At 41.6% G+C, this 19,889-nt stretch overlaps 1 protein-coding gene across 4 annotated transcripts; it reads left to right on the top strand.

Annotated features, from left to right (window-relative positions):
• The first annotated feature begins 86 nt into the window (after positions 1-86).
• On the top strand, positions 87-19,537 carry POLE2 (DNA polymerase epsilon 2, accessory subunit). Of its 4 annotated transcripts, none has more exons than XM_088166445.1 (19): positions 87-310; positions 5,719-5,819; positions 6,659-6,734; positions 7,727-7,804; positions 8,484-8,577; positions 8,972-9,046; positions 9,303-9,386; positions 9,872-9,928; positions 10,300-10,348; positions 11,248-11,320; positions 11,743-11,915; positions 13,494-13,583; positions 13,759-13,813; positions 14,147-14,206; positions 14,305-14,382; positions 14,753-14,861; positions 17,043-17,219; positions 18,459-18,526; positions 19,258-19,537. In XM_088166445.1, the coding sequence occupies exons 3-19, from the start codon at positions 6,670-6,672 to the stop codon at positions 19,274-19,276; spliced, it is 1,404 nt and encodes a 467-aa protein (XP_088022571.1). In that variant the 5' UTR covers positions 87-310; positions 5,719-5,819; positions 6,659-6,669; the 3' UTR covers positions 19,277-19,537. The 4 variants fall into 4 exon arrangements, with proteins under 4 accessions (XP_088022571.1, XP_014741387.1, XP_088022570.1 ...); XM_014885901.2 differs by lacking the exon at positions 87-310 and adding an exon at positions 3,634-3,763; XM_088166443.1 differs by lacking the exons at positions 87-310; positions 5,719-5,819; positions 6,659-6,734 and having other exon boundaries at positions 7,370-7,804.
• Positions 19,538-19,889: the final 352 nt, after the last annotated feature.

Genomic DNA, 19,889 nt, shown 5'->3' on the forward strand with positions numbered 1-19,889 from the left:
TGGGTTTGGAGCAGCCTGGGACAGTGGAAGGTGTCCCTGCCCATGACGAGATGGGCTTTAATGTCCCTTCCAACCCAAACCATTCCATGATCCTGTGTATTATTCTGTGCTAAGACAAGCACAGCAGAACTCCCTCTCTCTGAAGGTGAGACAAGCCACGCTCCTGCCAAAAACAGCGGCTTTGAAAGAGTAGCTGATATTAATTAAACAGTTGGACATTTCCAGTTCTTACTCTGAATTGGCAACAACTGAGTCAGTTCCAGCTGAACTCTGTGTCCGGATGGAATTACTGGAATTCAAAATAAAACAGGTACAGCTCTTCAGAAATAGTAGAGTAGATCTTGGGAGAAATGTGAACTTTAATATCTTATAAAAGGGCACCAGAAGGTAATTGTAAATGTGATGATTGATAAAAGATTCGTGTTAATCACAAAAGCATTGGAGTTTGTATAAACCAGAATACTAAGCTCTGAAGTGAAGCATGGACACTAGATAAAGGAAATTATATGATAAAATAATTCTGTTTAAAATCACCTTGTTATATTATGTTGTATTATGTTACATTATAATATGTTATGTTTTCCAAATAAGTTGTATCGGCTACCAGCTTGCAAAATCGGACTTCCCCAAAAAAAAAAAAAAAAAAGCCCTCCCTGCCTTTGTCTAATCAATACTGCCTATCTCAAGCACCAGATTCCCAGAACTTCTCTGGTGGTTATCTACAAGGACCAGACTTCCAGAACTTCTCTGGTGGTTATCTATAAGGACCAGATGGCTATCTGTGACTGATTATCACCCTAAGGCTTTGTGAATTTGTGTAAGGATGTTTATTAACCACCACTGCTTATGACAACAAAAATCCAAAAATTATTGATTACAACGAGAACCCTCAGTATAAGAAGAGGCTGCAAACCAAGGTTGGGTGGAGCGTGGAGTGGGCGGTGACTTCTCACGTTCTCCAGCGCTTATTGCTCTGTCTATATCAAACAAAACAATCTAAATTTTGCTGAATATCGAGACTTTTGTCTCTCATTTATAACAGTAAAGATTTTCTTGTCACAGCAGGACATAGATTTCCTCTGTTGGATGTAGGAGGGAAGATGTTAATTATTCACATTGATAAACTGGTAATATTAATCACAGAATCTCCTGAATTGGAAGACACCCACAGGGATCATCCAGTCCAACTCCTGTCCCTGCACAGACCCCCCAACAATCCCACCCTGGGCATCCCTGATGTCCAAACATTCCTGGAGCTCTGGCAGCCTCGGGAATGTCACCATTCCCTGGGAGCCTGGGCAGTGCCCAGCACCCTCTGGGGAAGAACCTTTCCTGAAATCCAACCAAACCCTCCCCTGGAACAGCTCCAGGTATTCTCTCAGTGGTAACAGAGATCAGGACCCATCCTGAACTCTTAAAATGAGGCCATGTACTGATGGTGCATTGGGATGGTGGTTCAAAAGCAGGAGTCAGCATTTGGAAGAGGTTAAAAAAAAAAACATAGGAAGCAGAACAAACTTCATCTATAGATCTCTAGGTCAGGTAAAGCTGCAATGTGCTGCCTCAGGAGATGGGATTTTGCCAGTGGAGCAGTAACAGACATGAAAATGAGCTGTTTGCCAGTGTAACAAAACAATTCCATGGATCTAGGTAGATCCACGCTGGCTGATCCTGGACCACTGGGCTCTCTCCAGCTGCTGTGATGTCCAGCAAAGCCACAGAAGGTGACAGAGACAAAGATCTGGGCATGGCTTGCAGAGCTCCAGATGGCTCAGTGAAACACAAGGCTGCAGCTCACGCTGGAATACTTTTATATCTCTGGTGGGAGGCTCCAGGCAAGCTAAGAGAGCCCCCAAATCCAGCAGGATGCTGTAGGAGTGTGCTTTACATTCCCTGTTTGGTCATAGCTTTAGAGAAAACTATTTTTGGACGAGGGGCACATCCCTTCTCTAGGTGCACCTTCCTTCATGTGGTGAGACAGGAGCTGAATGGCAGGATCAGGTTTTCTTAGAATAAGCAGTAATTTTAACAAATAAAGGTACTTATGTAAGAATTGGGCTTGTAATTTGCACCTAGCTGCATGCCTGCGACGAGAAATGAATCATATTTCCTGCCAAAATAGCTGAGACCTGTCAGATGGCAGCTCTTTGTCTGAAGAGAGCAGCAGCAGCTTCACCCATGAGCTCACTCCCTGATGAGGAGCAATTATAAATTATGCAGTTGAGAACGGGCTATAGAAAATAGCTGACATTTTCTGTCTGTCTTTAAATCCCTGCAGTCTTTTGATCAAACTCTTTCAAGAGTTACTTTGTGAGCCTTCTGTGGAATCAAGCTGTACCTAGAGAGAGATGAGTGTTTGAATGAAATATCAGGTATTTTCCATCTGGAGAGAAGGCAGCTACCCCATAATCCTGGAAATGTGGCTGTCCCTGGATTCCTTGAAGTGTCCAAGGCCAGGTTGGACGAGGCTTGGAGCAACCTGGGATAGTGGAAAGTGTCCCTGCCCATGGCAGGGGGTGCAATGAGATCAGTTTTAAGGTTTTTTCCCATCCAAACCATTCTGGGATAGTGTGATTATGTAAAAACAGCCCTGGAGAGCATCCTGTGCTCGCAGGACCAATTCACAGTCAGATGTATTTGATGGATGGTTCATGGCAAGAAAATCTGAAGGGAGAGAGACTCTGGAGTACTGGAGATGTGGAGGAACCTGTTCTGGACCTACAGGGAAAGAGGAGGGACAAATATTGTTTAAATAATTGTATTGGATAACTTGTGTCAGTCACAGCAAGTGTTTTTCATGGAATCAGGGAATTGTTTAGGTTGGAAAAGCCCTCTGTGAATGTGGAGTCTGCCAAGGCCACCACTGCCCCATGTCCCCATATGCCACATCCACACGGTGTCCAAATCTTTCCAAGGATGGGGACTCCACCACTGCCCTGGAAGCCTGTGCCACGGATGGGCAAACCTTTCCATGAAGGAATTCCTTCTGATGTCCAACCTAAACCTCCCCTAATACAACTTGAGCTCGTTCCCTCTCCTCCTGTCCCTGTTCCCTGGGAGCAGATCCCAAATCCCCCCGGCTGTCCCCTCCTGTCAGGGAGTTGTGCAGAGCCACAAGGGCCCCCCTGAGCCTCCTTTTCTCCAGGCTGAGCCCCTTCCCAGCTCCCTCAGGAATTCTCCATTCCCTTCCCAGCTCCCTCAGCCTCTCCCGGTGTTTCAAACCCATCCAGCTCCTTTCCCTTCTCCGGACACGCTCTAGCCTCTCAGTGTCTCCCGTCACGAGTGGCCCTCAAGACTGGATTGTCCCCAGCTCAGTGAATCCCGGCCCCGTGGCTGTCCCAGGCCGAGTCCCCAACCAGGGGCTCCTCCCCACAGGGCAGAGGGGGCCGGGCCGGGCTGAGAGGGGCAGGGCCGGGCCGAGCTGAGAGGGGCCGGGCCGGGTTGAGAGGGGCCGGGCCGGGTTGAGAGGGGCAGGGCCGGGCCGGGCTGAGAGGGGCCGGGTTGGGTTGAGGGGGGCCGGGCCGGGTTGAGAGGGGCAGGGCTGGGCCGGGCTGAGACGGGCCGGGTTGGGTTGAGGGGGGCCGGGCCGGGCTGAGGGGGCCGGGCCGGGCTGAGAGGGGCCGGGCTGGGTTGAGGGGGCAGGGCCGGGCTGAGAGGGGCTGGGCAGCCCGGCCGCGTTTGGCGCCATCGCCGCCATGGAGCCCGAGCGGCTGCGGCGCCGCCTCAGCTCCGCGTTTCGGCTGCGGGGGCTCGTCCTGCGCCCGTGAGTAGCGCTGGGCCCGGACCGTGCCCCGAACTCTGCCCCGGACCCGCAGGGATCAGCCCCGGGCGGACCTCGGGCCGGGGCCGGGGCCGCTCCGCATCCCCTCACGGGATGTGCTGCCGCCTTTCCCGCCTTTTCCTCCTTCCCCCGCATCGAGGCCTCTGGAGCCTCCTCCAAAACCTTAACCTGTCCTGCTGCTGCCGGCCCCTTCCTTCCATCCCTCCATGGCTGCAGGTGCCACAAAAGCTGCCCGTGTGCTGGTGCCGGGTCTTTGGTTTAGTTTTTTTGTCCTCCTCTGACCCTGATAACTCTGGGATCTCTTTCTGAGTTCCACTTGCCACTTCTTGTGCTCAGCGTTCTTTGCTAGAGGAAGAAATGGCATTTCCAAAGATATGAATGGTGTATTTCCAAATATAATATTATTTAGAGTTGCTAATGTCAATGAAAAGGGATTCCTGCTTGCAGTGGAAAGTGTCATGGTTTTTAAGAGACTGGGTTTCCCATCGCTCTTATTTTCCCTTTCTTTCTCTTGTGTTATTATCAATTAAATTATCTTTCTGTTGTGGATGGGATGTGATTATTTTGGACAGTGCCCTGATACTTCCATTAGAGAGGAGCACAAATCCAGAACTCCTGACTCCACAGTTCCATGAGCTGAGACATTTTGAAGATCAGGCTGATCACCAAAATGCCAGTTTGGTTGGCCAGCAGATGACATCAATGAGAAAATTGTTATCTTTGATGTGAGAATCTAGTCTAAAGTTGAGGGAAGAACTAGATTTCTAAATCCTGTGTTATGGAGAATTAAAATAACTGCAGTTTCAGAGATGTTGGTAGACTGGAGCAGATCCTGTGGGGCTCTTGAGATGGTCCTGGGTGTAAGGAAGAGCTGGAAGCTCTGGTGACATCCCAGCTTCAGGGCTGCATCCAGGTTTGGAGTCCAAAATGAGAGGGACGTGGAGATGCTGGAATGAGTCCAGAGAGGCCACGGAGCTGCTCCAAGGGCTGGATCCAGGCTGGGAGAGCTGGGAATGTTCCCCTGGAGAGGAGAAGGATCCAGGGAGAGCTGAGGGCACCTAAAGGGGCTCCAGGAGAGCTGGAGATGGACTGGGGACAAGGGATGGAGGGACAGGACACAGGGAATGGCTCCCACTGCCAGAGGGCAGGGATGGATATTGGGATATTGGGAATTAGGAATTCCTGGCTGGGAGGGTGGGGAGGGAGTGGGATGGAATTCCCAGATTTGCTGTGGCTGCCCCTGGATCCCTGGCAGTGTCCAAGGCCAGGCTGGAGAGGATTGGAGCAGCCTGGGACAGTGGGAGGTGTCCCTGCCATGGCAGGGAGTTGGAATGGGATGATCTTTAAGGTCCCTTCCAACCCAAACCGTTCTGGGATTCTGTGATTAGAGAACCTGACATGGAGAGGATGTGAAGGATTTGGGGTTATTTAGCCTCAAGAAGGGAACATTCATGAGGAGCTAATCCCAGTCCTGAAAGTGAGAAGTGTTCTCAAGGGTGCACAGTGACAGGGCAAGAGACACAAGCTTAATTTAATTCTTCATTGTAGTAGTAATTAAACTTTGAAGTTGGTGGAGTAGAGAAGTGCTGGAATCTCCCTCACTGGAAATACTCAAGGTTTGGCTCCACAGGCCCTGGACAGGAAACCCAAGCCCTGCTTTCAGAAGAAGGCTTGACCACACTATCTCCCAAATTCCCTTCCAAACATGGAATTTTTTATGTGAAGCTGAGGTTCTCTATGTTTTTTCCCTGATATTTTCAATCCCAATGACTTTTTTTTTCTTTGACTTAAACCAACGTGCTATTATGCAGTACTAATTATTTCTGCTTTTTAACCACAAACCAAGTGGTGATGATGTGCACACCTGCCAAAATCAGCACAGTTTGTGTAAACTATTGAATATTAATTGCTTTTTGTGCTTTCTCCTCTGGGATTAGGGATGCCCTGAAGTATCTCACTGAAGCTTTCCAGTCCACCAGTGAGGGAGAACTTGACGATATAATTGACAATGTCATCGATGCAGTTGAAAAACAGCCTTGTAAGTAAACAATTTCTTTTTCTTGAGCCACTTTTCCTGGCATTTCTGATGTTATCAAGACAATTACAGGCAGCAGAGGCACTGAGGTGTCATTGTAGTATGAAGGGTTGATGGAGATAAATGTGTTTTTTGGCCTTTTATTTTGGTTAAACACTGAAGTTTGCAATGTCAGCAGAAGACATTTGTGCCATTTAAAGACTTGGCAGTGCAGAATATCCTGACTTTTCCTAAAGTAGTGACATTTTTCAGTGACAGTTACTAAGAGTTTGACAATTTTAAATATTAAAATGGAGAGAGACTGTTTACACACAGGGAATGGCTTCCTGCTGCCAGAGGGCAGGGATGGATGGAATATTTCTATTTTTTGTAATATTTTTATACTAATAATTTTGATGGAATACTTGTGAGGGTGGAGAGGCCTTCAAACTAATTTCAATTACCAGTTTAAATCCATGAAAACAACAATGTGCCTGTCTCCAGAACTTTGTTGGAATATTTACAGCAGCAATCCATGTGATAATGTTCTGGAACCAAATTAACCTCCAGAATGTGAAAGCTCAGCCCTAACACATTTGTGATATATTTGGCAGCTTTGCATCAGCTATAATTGTCTTGTTCTCCATGTTTAGGGAATTCAGGGTGGGCACAGTGTGTGGAGGATATTTTTTTTTTTCCTAGGAATGTGTCCTTTTGGTGGCAATATTAAGTGCTCCATCTGTGTGTCATGACAGAACACATTGTGTGTATTGCTGTGAGGAGACTCAGCCATTTGAGGTGGAATTTTGCAGACCCATTTCCTGGCTTGTTGCAGGTTTAATCCTTGGGATTTTTCTTTCCAGTGTCATCCAATATGATTGAGCAGCCCCTGGTGGAAGCAGCTGTCCAGGAATGCAGCCGGGCCCCGGATGAGGCAATGTAGGGTGACATTAAAAATGACAAATTGGGTTGGAACTTTTGGGAGCTGCTGTCATTTCCTTGTTCCTCCTGGGGAAATAATGCCAGGAATTTTTTGCACTCACTGCTCTGTGTTTTTGCCTTCCTGGTGCTGCTTTTGCTCCAGGTTGCTCCTAGGAATGTTTGTTCCCGTGGCTGGTTCTGAATATAATGTGACATTCTGGAATTCAGCTGCTGGGGTTGTGTGCTGTGTGTGCTACAGGTTGAATATTAACCAATATTCTGTCCATGCTTTATTTACTCTGCTCTGCATTAAAGTTCTCTCAGGTTGCTTTTTGTTCCTTTCTTTTCTGAAAGCACTTTGGTAAAAGTTTTCCTTTGGGGTGCCTGCTGCTGTTTTTTTTTGTTTAGTTTTTTGAAGTCCTGATTGATTTCCCTTCTGTGATAACAAAGTGTGGAGCAATTACTGCAGTTTCTGAGAGCTTTGTGATCCTGATGGATGTGTTTCCTTTCGTGTTCACATCGTGATGCAAAGCATGGAAAGAGATGGTTTGCTGGGCATGTCAATTAGATCCTGTCATCCCACAGCCTCTCAGGATGGAGAAAATTTGAGTTTTAACTTTGCTCCTTGCCATTGGAATCTTTATGATGCAGATGGTTTGAGTGTGACTTTTCTTTTAGTGCTTTTTTGTGCTTAAAGTAGTTTGTGTTTTTTTTTGGTTTTTTTTTTTTTTTTTGCTCCAGAAGTGAAGAGAAATCCATATGTACAGATTCTCACTGCAGAGTCCTGAAGGGAAAAGCTCCACAGATCACAGGGCCAAGCTTTTAAATTATTTAACTAGAAGATGCATGAGAGAAGATAAAATAGAAAGAGAAATGGTGATGAGAGTGAACAAAACAAATGTCATTTTATCCACCATATTTGTTAGTTTGTTTCATCACTTCATGCAATCACAGAATGGTTTTGGTTGGAAGGTAACATTCAGTTCATGCTGTAACTGTTCTTCTTTCAGAGAAAATGTTTTCAACATTATTGGAGCCTTTGACGTTCCACGTTTTATTTATAATTCAGAAAGAAAGAAGTTTCTGCCGTAAGTCTCTCATATTTTAATTTACAAGCACTTCCTGTTTTAAGAACAAAGTCTCTATTTCTATAGGATAAGTCTGGTTTTAATTTTTCCCTCTTGGGTCTGTTCAGCTGAAGCCTGAGTGAGAGGAGTAATAAATGTTTAAGACCATAAACCAAGTTTATGCCACCTAATGAATAAAAAAGACAGTAAGGCTAAGGACATACATCACTAAAGGTAGTCTGGGGTTATTTTTTTTCTCACATTGGGCTGTTTAAATTTATTTTTTTAATAAATTTGATCTGTCTGTTGCCTGTATTTATTTCTTTGTATCTTGCAGCTCCCTGAAACCCTGGGGGGTTTCTAAGGAGAGCTCCAAACGGTAAAAAAAGAAAAATTAGGAGCAGCTGGTGAGGAACTGGAGAAATAATGCTTTTGTTCACAACTGCTTAAAGGCATAACTGCTTTTTAAAAAATGGATTTCTGCAGGGGCCTCTTTGGGTGGAAGGATAAATCTCAAGGCCTGTGAGTTAGAGGGGAGGGAAATGGATGCAGAAATGCAGAAACACAGGAACGTGTCTCATGGAATACCTAAACCATGGTGTAGCTTTTGCACCCTCCCAGACCTTTTTAGATCAAAAAACGATTTTGATGTGTGGAATATCCCCTTTTTTAAAATGCTGATTGTGTTAATTCCCTGCAGCCTGTCCATGACTGACCTGCCTGGGCCGAGTTTATTTGGGAGTGCCAGAGACAAGGCAGAGCTGTACCGGGAGCGTTACTCCATCCTGCAGCAGGTCAGGAGCTCTGCACGTGTCCCCAGGGATGGATCCCACATCTCCTGCCAAAAATTCATCCTGCTCCTGCACCTCTCTGCCTCATAAACTCTCTGCCTTCCAACTTGTCACAAATGACTTCTTTCAGCAGCCTTACAGATGATTTTATGACACTTTTTTTAGGCTTAGTTTTATTACACGGTGCATTTTTTAGGCTTAGTTTTATTATCTGGTGTTATTGGTCATCTGCTTCTTGGAAACAAATTCTTGTCAAAAGGACTGAATTATTAAAAGTTGCTGGATGAAATAGAGTAAGAACTTTCTGAAGTGTTTTGTATAGTGCTTGCAGCAAACTGGCTTTTTGACACTGCTCATTTTTATTTAAACTGAATCACTTCAATTTTGGTTTCTGCAGAGGACTCACAGACATGAGCTGTTCACTCCTTCACCAGTTGTTGCTCACCCTGATGATAGCAAGAGCAAATTCCAGGTAAAAAATGGAATTCTTTCCACTATTAATCCAAATAATCACAGCAGTTCTTTATGCTAGGAGCCATTACTGAGAATCTTCTCCTAAGCCACATTGAGAAATGTGGCTCTGATTTTTGTAATGAGCCTGTATCCTCTGGCTCATTTGTGTGTTTATGTAAAATCATGTCCTGTGTGGGGCTTTGTCTTGCTTGGGAAAAAGCACAAAAGGAGAGTTTGATTTGATTTCTGATTGGATTCTTTGCCTTTGATCCCAGCTGAAGACAATAGAAAGTCTCTTGGGCAATACAGCTAAAGTGGGAGAAGTGATTGTGCTGGGGATGATCACTCAGCTCAAGGAGGTGAGTTCCTTTTTATTGTGGAGTCTCTGATCACTGCTCATTCAATGCCATAATACATTAAAAATGAGAAAACTTAAATATCTCACACTTAACCCATTCTAAGAGACTTTTCCACGAGCAGTCAGTGCCAGTGTGTGTGGAATTTGTCTTTCTTTGTCTTCCCACTATGAAATATTTATGTCAGCAACCAGAAACAGGAGTTTTTGGCATGTCCCTTCTTGAGAGGCTGGAAGCTTGCAGTGACTGAGTTTGGACTTGCCAATGCCCTGGACTGTGATTTTGGGAGGGGAGCACCAGTGATCCCAACTGCAGCAGCTCCCAGGGAAGTTCTGAGATACATTTACTATAAATTTACTTTATTTTCAATTCTTGCCAGTTTAAAACATTAAACTCAGCCCAATATTTCTAAGTGCTGACTGATAGATGCTTCTGATTGAAGCATTTGTGTGTTTGGTGTATTTTTATTAATTAATCCTGTTTTTTAGGGGAAATTTTTCCTAGAAGACCCCACAGGAGTGGTGCAGCTAGACCTCAGTAAAGCAATATCCTTTTGCTGTGATGGAGGAATTTCCTGTAGACCTGCAGGATTTAAAATTGAACAGTAAATCAATGTTGACCATTAAAAATTATTTATTGAGAGTTGCAGCTCTGCCTTTCTGCTTCATTTCCAATTCCTTGGCTGCTGCAGCTCCTGCCTTTCTCTTGGACATGGTCACTTCTCCTCCCCCTGGAAGCAGAGCCTGTTCCAGTTCCTGGGCTCTCTCTGCTCAGGAACCAGGGAATTTCCAAGCTCTTCAGACAGCCTGTGAACTTTTAGTGCTGTCCAAATCTATTACACCAGCTGGAAAGCAAATTTTGGTTAAAAAAAACGATTTTAAATCTAAGAAAAATACATTCCTTAACCTTCCTGCACCAGTTCCACAATGGGTTATACACTGAATCCTGCTTTGTCCTGGCAGAAGGTAAAGCAGACTGGGTTTATTTTTGAGTTTGTAATAAATTATTCTGTTAAAGCTGTGGCTGCCAGATGTGGCTGAGCAGAGAAGTCTCATTTGGGTGACCATCAGTGAGTTTGTGACTGAGATTTTTGGCCTTCAGCTTTTGCTGTGACCTCGTGGACTCTGGAGGCAGAGAGGAGGAATTTGAGGGTTTTGGGGGGATTTGAGAGTCTGGAGCAGCTTTGAGCATTGGCCCCAGCATGCTTAGAGAAGTTATGACTGGATTAGAAAGACAGCCTAGAATAACCAAAGGAATGATTTAACAATCTGAAAATGCTGCTTTGTGCTGGCAAAGCTTTGGTCCTTTAATGAGGCTTCTCATTAGGATGATGTAAGAGCTTGCAGTTTTAGAGCCCTGTTTTAGGAAAAAAAAAAAGAAAAAAAAGCTATTTCTGTATGTGGAATGTTCCTCTGTGTGAGATACATAATCTCAGTCTGTTTTCTGGTGTGTTTTATGTTTGGAAGTAGAAGCTGGGAGCAGAAATAAGAGTGGGGGTAAATAAATATCAGCCTGTTCATTCTGTTCTCAGCAGTGGGATTTGAGACAAGGAGCATTTGGATGGGGACCCTTCCAGCAAAATGATTCCTGTTCCCCTGCCTTCCTCCTCGTTGGCTTGAGGGGGGTGTTCATGTGCAGCAAATCCAATCACACAAGTGGCTGAGTTTAAAAAAAAAAAAAAGTTGATTTTTGCACAGCCCTTTTTCCATGAGGATCATTCCGTGCTCTGGTTCCGTGGAGCTGCCACAAGAGAGGGATTGATGGAGGCTGGGACTGGCACAGCTTCCAACTCTCTGACTAATGTCTAGGACATGATGCTGTTAGAAAAACTTAAGGATTATTTTGCTGTTCCAAAACCTCCTAGGTTGGTATGAAGATGAAGTTTTTCATGTGAACGCTTTTGGATTTCCGCCCACTGAGCCTTCTGCTACCACGAGGTACAAAAGTGACTTTTGGCAGCCTCAATCCATGTTTTCCTATGGGTTTCTAAGTAAGATCATTGTTCTTTCATAATTTCTCTGACATTCAAGTATGTTATTCTTCCTCCTCCCCAAATGCTTTAAAATAAATGTAATTTTAAGGAAGCAATTCTGAGACTTGCAGGCACTAAAACCTGTAGTGTTGGCAGAAAAACCCTTCCAAAGGCCTTTGGGATTCTGCATATTAATGGAAATTGGGATGTAAGCCCTTCTCAATTACAAGGCCAGGTAACATGGGAATAATAAATCCCTTGTTGCTGAGAGAATGGATCCCTGGGATAGTGGAAGGTGTCCCTGGCCATGGCAAAGGCTGGGATGGGATGAGCTTTAATGTCCCTTCCAACCCCAACCATTCTAACTGGAGCATTTTAATGGTGCAGAGCCTTCTATGGGAATATCAACTTCTTTGGAGGGCCTTCCTCATCTTCAGTGAAAGCTTCTGCAAAGCTGAAGCAGCTGGAGGAGGAGAATGAAGATGCCATGTTTGTGTTTGTGTCTGATGTGTGGCTGGACCAAGCAGAAGTGCTGGAAAAGCTTCACATGATGTTTTCGGGTAGGTGAGAATTGTTTTCACTCTAAACTTTGATTTTATAGTTTGTTTCCCTAAATTCTTCTTACAAATAGTGTTTTGGCCAGTAGCCATTTTCTAGCCTGTGATAAGAATGTTCCCCTTGCTCCTGGAAGTTCTCCCTGGGTTCATTTTAAAGACCAGAATTTATTTTTATTTTAAACTCCTTAGTTCAGAGAGATGAACTTTGCTTCCCACTGCCAGAGGACAGGGATAGGTGAGATATTGGGAAGGAATTCCTGGCTTGGGAGGGTGGGGAGGCCCTGGAATAGAATTCCCAGATTTGCTGTGGCTGCCCCTGGATCCCTGGAAGTGCCCAAGGTCAGGCTGGATGGGCTTGGAGCAACCTGGGACAGTGGGAGGTGTCCCTGCCATGGCAGGGAGTTGGAATGGGATGATCTTTAAGGTCTCTTCCAACCCATTCCAGGATTCTGGCATCAGTAATGTGGACAACACTGGGGAAAAAAAGCATTTATGAATTGCTCCTTTGTATTGCAGCAGTTTTGGAACAGCTTGTCCCTCCTGCCTCGGGCAGAATGGAAGTGTGAGAGAGAGACTGGCTTAAAAACAAGGCAGAATTCAGGGTGGGAAACTGCTCCTCACCAAAAAGACACAAATTAGCAGAGTCCTGCAGAAGTTAAAAAACCAGTTCAGGATCTGGATCAGAGCTGGCAAATCTTTGGAGCAAACTGGGCTTGTTGCAGAATTGCAGGTGCTGAGGGCAGGAAGGACTTTGGTCAGTGAGATTGCTGTGCTGAACCCACCTGGCAGAGATGCAGACCTTGCATTTGCTATTTTGAGACTTTAATAGACAAGAGATAACCTTCTCAATTATAAACTAAATGAGCAGCTGAGAGGGAGAGCAAAGAAAAATATTGATGAGCCATTTCTCTGGGCTAAGCAATTCTGTTCTATTTCCCAGCCCCTTTGAAAACCAGTGAAGTAAATCCAAGTGTGATTCTGTGTGTCAGGAAAATGGAGAATAACTGGGATGTGAGATGAATGCCTGAGTAGCTGTTTCTATTTTTATTTCAGGGATGGCAATCAGGTTTCTTTTTTTCCCCCCCCTTTGCTCTGAAGTGGGTGATGGGTGAGGTTGTGAGCATTCAAACTGCTCAAGCAATTCCAGTTACTGTTGCTTTATAATGCCAAAGGGGGAATTGGATGTTGGGAGAGCCCTTAAATTGGAATGATCATGAAGGTTAAGAGCAATCCAGTGCTGCCTGCTTGCTGTTTTCCTCTTGAAGGCAGTAATAGATTTTAAAATGGCATTATTTATTATAATTGCACTTTGTATAATTCTCTGACTGGGTGAGGAGTTGGATACACACAAACACTGCTGGAACTCAGCCTGTAAATGGCAGAGGGCTCCCTCAAAGTGACATTTGTACATTGCTGTCACCTTTTGGAGCTAAAACCAGCCTGGATCAAGAAAACCAGTCAGGTGTATTAATAGCAGCAGAGCTTGAAATGCAGTTTCAGTTCTGCTTTTCCTGGGATGGGCTGAGTGCTGGAAGATGCTGCAGTGAATGGAAACACTCAACAGATTCTCTCTTTTCCCAGGTTATTCCTCTGCACCTCCCACCTGCTTTTTTTTCTGTGGAAATTTTTCATCAGCACCATATGGCAAAAATCAAATCCAGTCCCTGAAAGGTAGGGAGGTCTTTATAAACAGCCAGACATGTGCATTGAATTAAAACAATGATGGCAAACAAATGAAGAGAGCAGAGAATAAACTTTATTTTTAAAATGCATTGCAGTAGAGAGGGGGGGAATTCACCCAAGGTGTGTTTATTTCTCACCAGTCTTGTGTCCTGTTTTTTCCCAGGTTCTTTGAAAGCTCTGGCAGATATTATATGTGAACATCCCAGCATCCATAAAAGGTACAGAGCAAGGGGAAATCTGTTTATTTTGTGAAGCTCTTAATTACTTTCAGAAGCTGAGACTTGCCCTATTTTCTCTGTCTTGTGAACCAGCTGTGATCAGATAAAAAGCTGGTTTTGTAACAGGCCTGCAGGTTTATTTGGGAGCAGAATTTTGATTTTTATCTAAAATAGGTTGGGCATGGAAACTGCTAATGAGGGAGCCAAGGTCTCTCCCTGGGATATTTTCCTGGCTCCTGCTCTCAGAATTCAGAACATCAGACCTAGTTTTTAGGATCAGTTTATACAAAAGACATTTGTTGAAATTATTTTTTTTAAATTTTTTTTTTGCAGTAGTCGATTTGTGTTTGTCCCTGGTCCTGAAGATCCTGGGCCTGGTTCTATTTTACCGAGGTCAGTTTTGCTTCACTTCCTCAAATCTTGGAATTTTGAGTGAAATTGGAGTTAAAGATGGTAAGAGTCTTTGTTGATACCTCTGCTATTTATTTTAGACCCCCTCTGGCTGAAAATATCACTCAGGAATTCAGACAGCTGGTGCCATTTTCAGTTTTCACCACAAATCCCTGCAGGTAAGCAAGTAAATGCGAATTTTTAAAAATATTTTTTAAAAAGTAAATTATGTGCAAATATCATTTTCAAAACCTACAGATTTTGGGGGAAATTTGCCTTAAATTTTTCAAATGAATAGAATTCTTCACTTGTATGAATTGCAACTCGTTTTGAAATACATTAAGACATAAAAAAATCAGTGAAGGAAGGAAGTAGTGCTAAAAAATTTATATTGAATATAAAAATCCTGCTCAAAAGCATCATGATTTTTCTGAAATCAGCAAGCAATGTATTCTTTTTATTCAATTGCCTGTATTAGAGGGAGATCAACTTTATAATACATCATTTTTAAATTAACCTTAATTAATTTCCCTGCTGTTTTTCACTCAGGATTCAATACTGCACCCAAGAAATCATTATTTTTCGAGAGGATTTGATCAACAAAATGTGCAGGAACTGTGTTCGTTTCCCAAGCAGCAACATGGACATTCCCAGCCATGTGAGTGAGTGCAGGTCACCACTTTTGGCCAAAAATTTTGATTTTATTGATCAACAGGGTTGGATTTTGGGGGCTCTGATCCTCATTCTTGTGACACATTGAATGAGTAAACCAGAGGGGTTGGAAGAAGGATTTATACATTTAATATTCTTACTTTTCTTTCCATTTTGACATTTTGGTTGGAGTCACTCCATTTGCAGATTTTTTTTTTTTTTTTTTTCCCAATTGCATTTGATTTGATATCTCCTTTTCAGAGTGTTTGTTCTGCTTTGTTCTCTGCTTTCAAGATTTCATTTCCTTTCCTGAAACAAAAGAACTCAAACCCTGATGCTTTAATTCTCTCACAACGTGTCACAGAACTTCAGAGCACCAACCCTCAATGTCCTGCCAAGAAACACTGATTCCTAAAGGGAAAATTTAATGGAAATTATAATTTTTTTAAAGATTTGATCACTTACCCAGTACCATTTGCAGTAAAGCAGCAGGTCAATTCCTCTAAAATTCATCTGCTTGTTTTGTTTCTTCACTTGGAATTGAAATTCTTCTTCTCACACATCAGCAGTGTGCCCTGGGTTGTGGTTCCACTTAATAAATCCACAGCAGGAGCTGGTGGGATTTATTGCTAAAATTGGATGTGAACAATCCAGGATAGTCCTGGCTCCTTGCAGTGATGGATGGAGTCTGGTTTTATTTTTATTTTATTTTTTTTTTTGCTTACTCCACTTTTTCTCTTCCTTTTTTTTTGCCTGTTTTAATTCAGCCATCAGTGTGGGGAAAAAAAAAAAAAAAAGAGGAAAATTTTGTCACTAAGACAAGAAAATCATCTGGGAATCAAATGATTCAGGGAAAAAGACTTTTAAAGTGTGGGTTTTGTGGAAAGCAATAAGGGAAATAAAAACCAAAAAATAAAAGAGTTGTGGCAGTGTTGGTACTTTCTGGGCTGAAGGAACAGGTAAATAGATTCTCCTGATGGATGAGATAATTTTGACATCTTCAAATAGTGGCTGATGTGCTTTAAAAAGTATTAAAACCTCCACAATTCAAGAAAGGAAAGAGCAGCTCAGTGCTCTCCTCTACTCTAAAAATCATGAATAATCAGAAGGAAAAAAATACAAAAAACTCCAAATATTTCCAGGTTCCAAAAGATTCTTTATTAACACACACTGGCACGTGCAGGGATGAGCTGAGCTTGCAGCAAATGTTTCAAATCGAGTTTTTTGTGTTTTTTTTTTTTTTTTTTTCAGATTATAAATACCATTTTATCCCAGGGGGGATAAAAAAAAAACCCCAAAACTTTCCCAAAGTTTTTTTTCTTTACATATGTGTTTCACAAAAACACATCAGCTTTTCCATTAGTGAAACAATGTATTAATATTAAATATCCAACACTAATTAATCCTTATCAAATACAAAAAAAACCTACCCAAGTTTCTACAAATAAAAATATCAAAAAACCTTTACAAACCAAATATTTGTGGGTTTTTTTTGTTTTTTTTTTGCAGTTTGTAAAGCCCATTTTATCCCAAGTGGGATAAATACTCCAAATGTTTCAAACAAAATATTTGTGGTTTTTTGGTTTTTTTTTTTTGCAGTTTGTAACCCCCATTTCATCCCAGGTAGGATAAATACTCCAAATATTTCAAACCAAGTTATTTTGTGGTTTTCTTTGTTTTTTGTTTCTTTTTGTAGTTTGTAAATACCATTTTATCCCAGGTGAGATAAATACTCCAAATATTTCAAACCAAGTTATTTTGTATTTTTTTTGCAGTTTGTAAAGCCCATTTTATCCCAGGTGAGATAAATACTCCAAATGTTTCAAACCAAGTTGTTTGTAGGGTTTTTCTTTTTGCAGTTTGTAAAGCCCATTTTATTGCAGGGGATAAATACTCCAAATATTTCAAACCAAGTTATTTAGTGGGTTTTTTGCAGTTTTTAAAGCCCATTTTATTGCAGGGGATAAATACTCCAAATATTTCAAACCAAGTTATTTTCTATTTTTTTTTTTGCAGTTTGTAAAGACCATTTTACCCCAGGTGGGAAAAATATTTCAAATGTTTCAAACCAAGTTATTTTGTGGGTTTTTTTTACAGTTTGTGAAGACCATTTTATCCCGGATGAGATAAAAATACTCGAAATATTTCCAACCAAGTTATTTAGTATATTTTTTTTTTTTTTTTGCAGTTTGTAAAGACCATTTTATCTCAGGGACACCTGACCCCTCTTCCTCTGTACGTCAGCCCCGTGTTCTGGGCCTGGGATTATTCCCTGAGGATTTATCCCCTGCCAGACCTGCTGGTCACTGCTGACAAACACGACCCCTTCAGTGTCACCAACAGCGACTGCCTCTGCATCAACCCTGTAAGAGCCCCCACACTCCTGCCTTTAGATAGATAAAAATCTATTATTAGATGAATATATAAATATATATTCATCCAATGATATCATTTATTCATCTACTTGTATCATTAGATTCAAATATATTAAGTCATACATGAAGTAGAAGTGTAAGTTGCAATCTTACATAAATAAAATAATTTAAAAAGTAAAAGTCTTAAATATCAATGTAAAGGAACAAGTTCTAATAACAGTTAAAAAAGATAATCCTAAATACTAGGGTTAAAAAGTTTCTATGTAAGCTCCAAGAACGTTTTAAACATTATAAAACTATAATAAACATATTGCTTACATTTTTTAAAATAGAACAGAATAGACCATATATATAATTTATATGTAAACTGATGTGCCAAAAACCTAAAATTCTAGTAAGTTAAAAAAAATTGGTTCAAGTTCGTGTTTTTAGCTTATTAAGATTCTATACATTGAAAAGAAACTTTCTTACTCTCTCTTTCTTCTCTCCACCATCATACTCACCCAAAAAAAAAAAAAAAAGCTCCAGCAACATCAGCCCTCCCAGAGCCTTGACAAAAACAACTTCTAATTAAAACTTTACTCCTATTTAAAACTCTGTACCAAAAACTTTTAACAAACTAATGTACCTTTACAATAAACAACTTTTATAACAAGAAAAACTGCTCAACTCTTAAAAAAACCAACCCAACACTATAGTACAATGAATTTTACAGCACTTTTAGCCAACAAGGTAAAAGCAAGAAAATGGAGCTGTATCTTGCTTGTTACAAGGTTTTTTAAGGCCTAACCAACCAATTAAAAAACTAATATTTATATTATTTATACTTTTGACTCAATGACCAAACACCTGTGAAAAAATCCTGTGGGATTTTTTATCCAATTAAAAAAGTATCACCTAAAACTGTGAAGAACAAGAAGAGTTAATGCCTAAGAACTTCCATCTTGTATTATACCTATGACTTTATTCTAAAACTTCAAATTTCAAACTTTTTACCATGTGATATTACACACTTTTATTCAAACTACACACCAGGGATTTTAACTTCATCACTCAAATTTGGAGCCTTCTCCAAGGCCCCAAATCAAAAGCAGTTTTCTTTGGAAGGTCAGTGCTAGAAAGCCCAGAAAATTCAAAACTCCCAGGATTCAGGGTTTTCACATTTTCTCACTCCCTGCACTGCATTTTCCTCACACAAATGTGGTTTTTTTTTCCCTTTTCCTTCACAGGGTTCATTTCCCAGAAGTGGATTTTCCTTCAAGGTGTACTACCCCTCCAACAAAACAGTTGAAGACAGGTAAATAAATTTTTCTTATGTGCTGAGTTGCTGATTATCAGGATAAAAATCACAGAAAATTGGTAATATTTGAATATTCCAGCAGCTTAACTTACACTTCACACTTAGGCAGTGTAACAAATCCAAATGCCCAGAACTAAAGTAATAAATTAAGAAATTACAAATATCAGTGATGGGAAGCACAATCCAAAAGTAAAAGTAGGGATGACTGCACTGCCTGATTTTCAGTGATAAAAGACCTAACTGGGAAAGCAGATTTGTTTCTGGGGAATGATGGTTGTTACATAAATTAATTAAATTTAGGAACAATTTTTGTGATAATCATCAAGCCCAGAAGCCACTTTCAGGCTTTGATTTAATGTATTTTTAAATCTTCACTTGTTCATTCCACTGACTGAATAAAAGCCAGCTGCAACACCAAAAAAACATTAAAATGTATCAAAGGGTTTAAAATGGATGAGAATGTACCTGTTTAAAATAATGATGGTGTAACCCATTAGGAAAAGCAGAAATTGATCTTCTCCTTGTTGGAGAGGCCTTCCCAGGGAATTAATAATGGGTCAGCCCATTTAACTTCTACTTGGATATAAAAATATCACACCATGAAATCCTTTAGGTCTTTAGATAGTTGAAAACGTTATCAACTCTTTCCTAGATAAAGAAACAGAATAGCATTGTGAACTGTTTTTAAAATAAACCTTCTAAATATTGTTTTTCTTTGGTATTTTCAGCAAGCTTCAAGGACTCTGAATTTCTGAAGAAAGGCAGTGAACTCATGTGAAGCCAACCGTAGCTCTTATTTTTTACATGCCTCAGTTTCATGATGTATTATGGACTTTTTATAATAAATGTCAAAGTCAAAACCGATTTGTTTTGTACACAGATAAAATTTTACAGGAAAAGACACTGGTGTCACTTTGGATAAATTGTAAAGTCAGAGTGAAAAATCATTGGCAAAGCATGAGAAAAGGTAAGTGGAGGAACCAGCTGTATCAAACAGGAAAAGAACTTGGATATCTGAATATCTGCAAGGGAGTCTGGAAATGGGGGTAGGATTTTTCTTTATCTGGGAAATGCCCAGGAAAGCTCTGTGAGCTGTTTTATAATGGCAGCCCCAATTTGAAGGTGGTGTCACACAGGCAGGACAAGGAGCGGCCAAGGCAAGGACATTTAGAACTTTAGAACTTTAGAACGTGTGGAGAAGGCCGGGAGGAGGAAATCTTGATGGAGGAAAAAATGGGAAAGAGCCAAACTAAGCCCAAACGTGCTCCGGGTGCTTTTGGGCATGGAGAGCAGGGTGGGGCTGCCCCAGGTGTGTGACAGAGGGGACCCTGGGGACAGGAGCTGCTCCCAGCCCCCTGTG

Source organism: Sturnus vulgaris, chromosome 6, assembly GCF_052056855.1.
Source record: "Sturnus vulgaris isolate bStuVul1 chromosome 6, bStuVul1.hap1, whole genome shotgun sequence".
Lineage (NCBI taxonomy): Eukaryota > Metazoa > Chordata > Aves > Passeriformes > Sturnidae > Sturnus > Sturnus vulgaris.